We start from the raw sequence: 1,146 nt of genomic DNA, 5'->3' as shown, positions 1-1,146 counted from the left end.
TGCGTGCCCTAAGAGTCAAAAATGTGTCGCGATCAATATGCAGGAGCAAGGTCGTCTCTGCAGCCACAACCGAAGCTGTACGCTGTTGCCCTTCTAGCAACATGCCAACATCGCCAAACACCTCGTACTCGTTATGGTCCGCACGACGTATGTAGCATCGTGCGACAAATTTAGCCTCCCACCAGGATTTAGAAAGCTTGATTGTACGCGAGCGCGATTCATAATCTCCTCAAACTCATTCAGTGTGGGTGCTGCCATACGCGAAAAATCCATGACGACACTCATAGTGCCAAACATGATGCAGTAAAATGTATCTGCGCGGTCTCCGATTCGAAATAGGACTTCTCCATTTCCCAACTCAATGCCTTTTGCCGCCCTCAGAAACTTTAAACGATCTTCAAACGGAAGCTCTCGGAAGAACTTGACACGCTGGACTAATACACAAATTGTGTAGTAGATTGTTGTCGCTTCAAATAGACTAAATCACTTACCATAATTGTCTAGAAACTTGTAATCAGCTTCACACCGTGCAGATTCGGGAAGGAGCAAAATGTGTCTCAATTTGGTTTGTACTCCTGGAATTTCGTAAATTGGATGCTCACTCAGACTGACATTATCTGATATCCTGGAGCAATTCATTTCATATTAGTCGCTATTTAATACGCTTAGAGTTGTTGCATTTCATTCGAAAATAGTTCGTTCATGTTGCTAAACAATGTAACCCACACAAAGTTTCGGCATTGCGCAGTATTCGCACCTCAACAGTGTTCGAGCACGAAGTCGTAAAATACTGCTCCTTTTCCCATCACTTGGTCATTTACCGTGTTGGCACTAAGCAAGAAGCAGAGAAGCAGCAAGAAGAAGAAGGCGACGACCGAGGTGACGCAGCCAGCGAGTTACGAGGAACAACTATCTAATCATGCTTGATCTTGACTATATGTAGATGCGTCAAGAACCCGAAGAAAACGAAGCAACAGGCACCTGCGCGAATGAAAGAAACAGCACATCGAACTTGCACTTTCTTCCAGTAAATGCCGCGAAGCTGACGCAGTCGTTGATCGGATTGAATGACGAGCAGCGCCAAGTTCTTGAGAAAGAGCTTAACCGAACTGATGAACATCCTCTTCTGGTCCTCCGCTTCAATCT

General features: G+C 45.2%; 1 protein-coding gene across 1 annotated transcript in view; it reads right to left on the bottom strand.

The window, feature by feature from the left end:
* Nucleotides 1-93: 93 nt before the first annotated feature.
* The window catches only part of PHALS_06685 (RmlC-like jelly roll fold), a gene marked incomplete at both ends in the record, with an annotated part of 1,779 nt that continues 726 nt past the window's right edge, over nt 94-1,146 (bottom strand). The window contains 3 exons of the mRNA XM_024720018.1: nt 94-434; nt 492-625; nt 758-796. Of these exons, the coding sequence (XP_024585259.1) occupies nt 94-434; nt 492-625; nt 758-796 (514 nt within the window). The remainder of the gene's footprint in view (nt 435-491; nt 626-757; nt 797-1,146) is intronic.

This window comes from Plasmopara halstedii (genome assembly GCF_900000015.1).
Source record: "Plasmopara halstedii genome assembly, contig: Scaffold_3060, whole genome shotgun sequence".
In the NCBI taxonomy this organism is placed as follows: domain Eukaryota; phylum Oomycota; class Peronosporomycetes; order Peronosporales; family Peronosporaceae; genus Plasmopara; species Plasmopara halstedii.
This window is presented reverse-complemented; position numbering and strand designations above follow the sequence as displayed.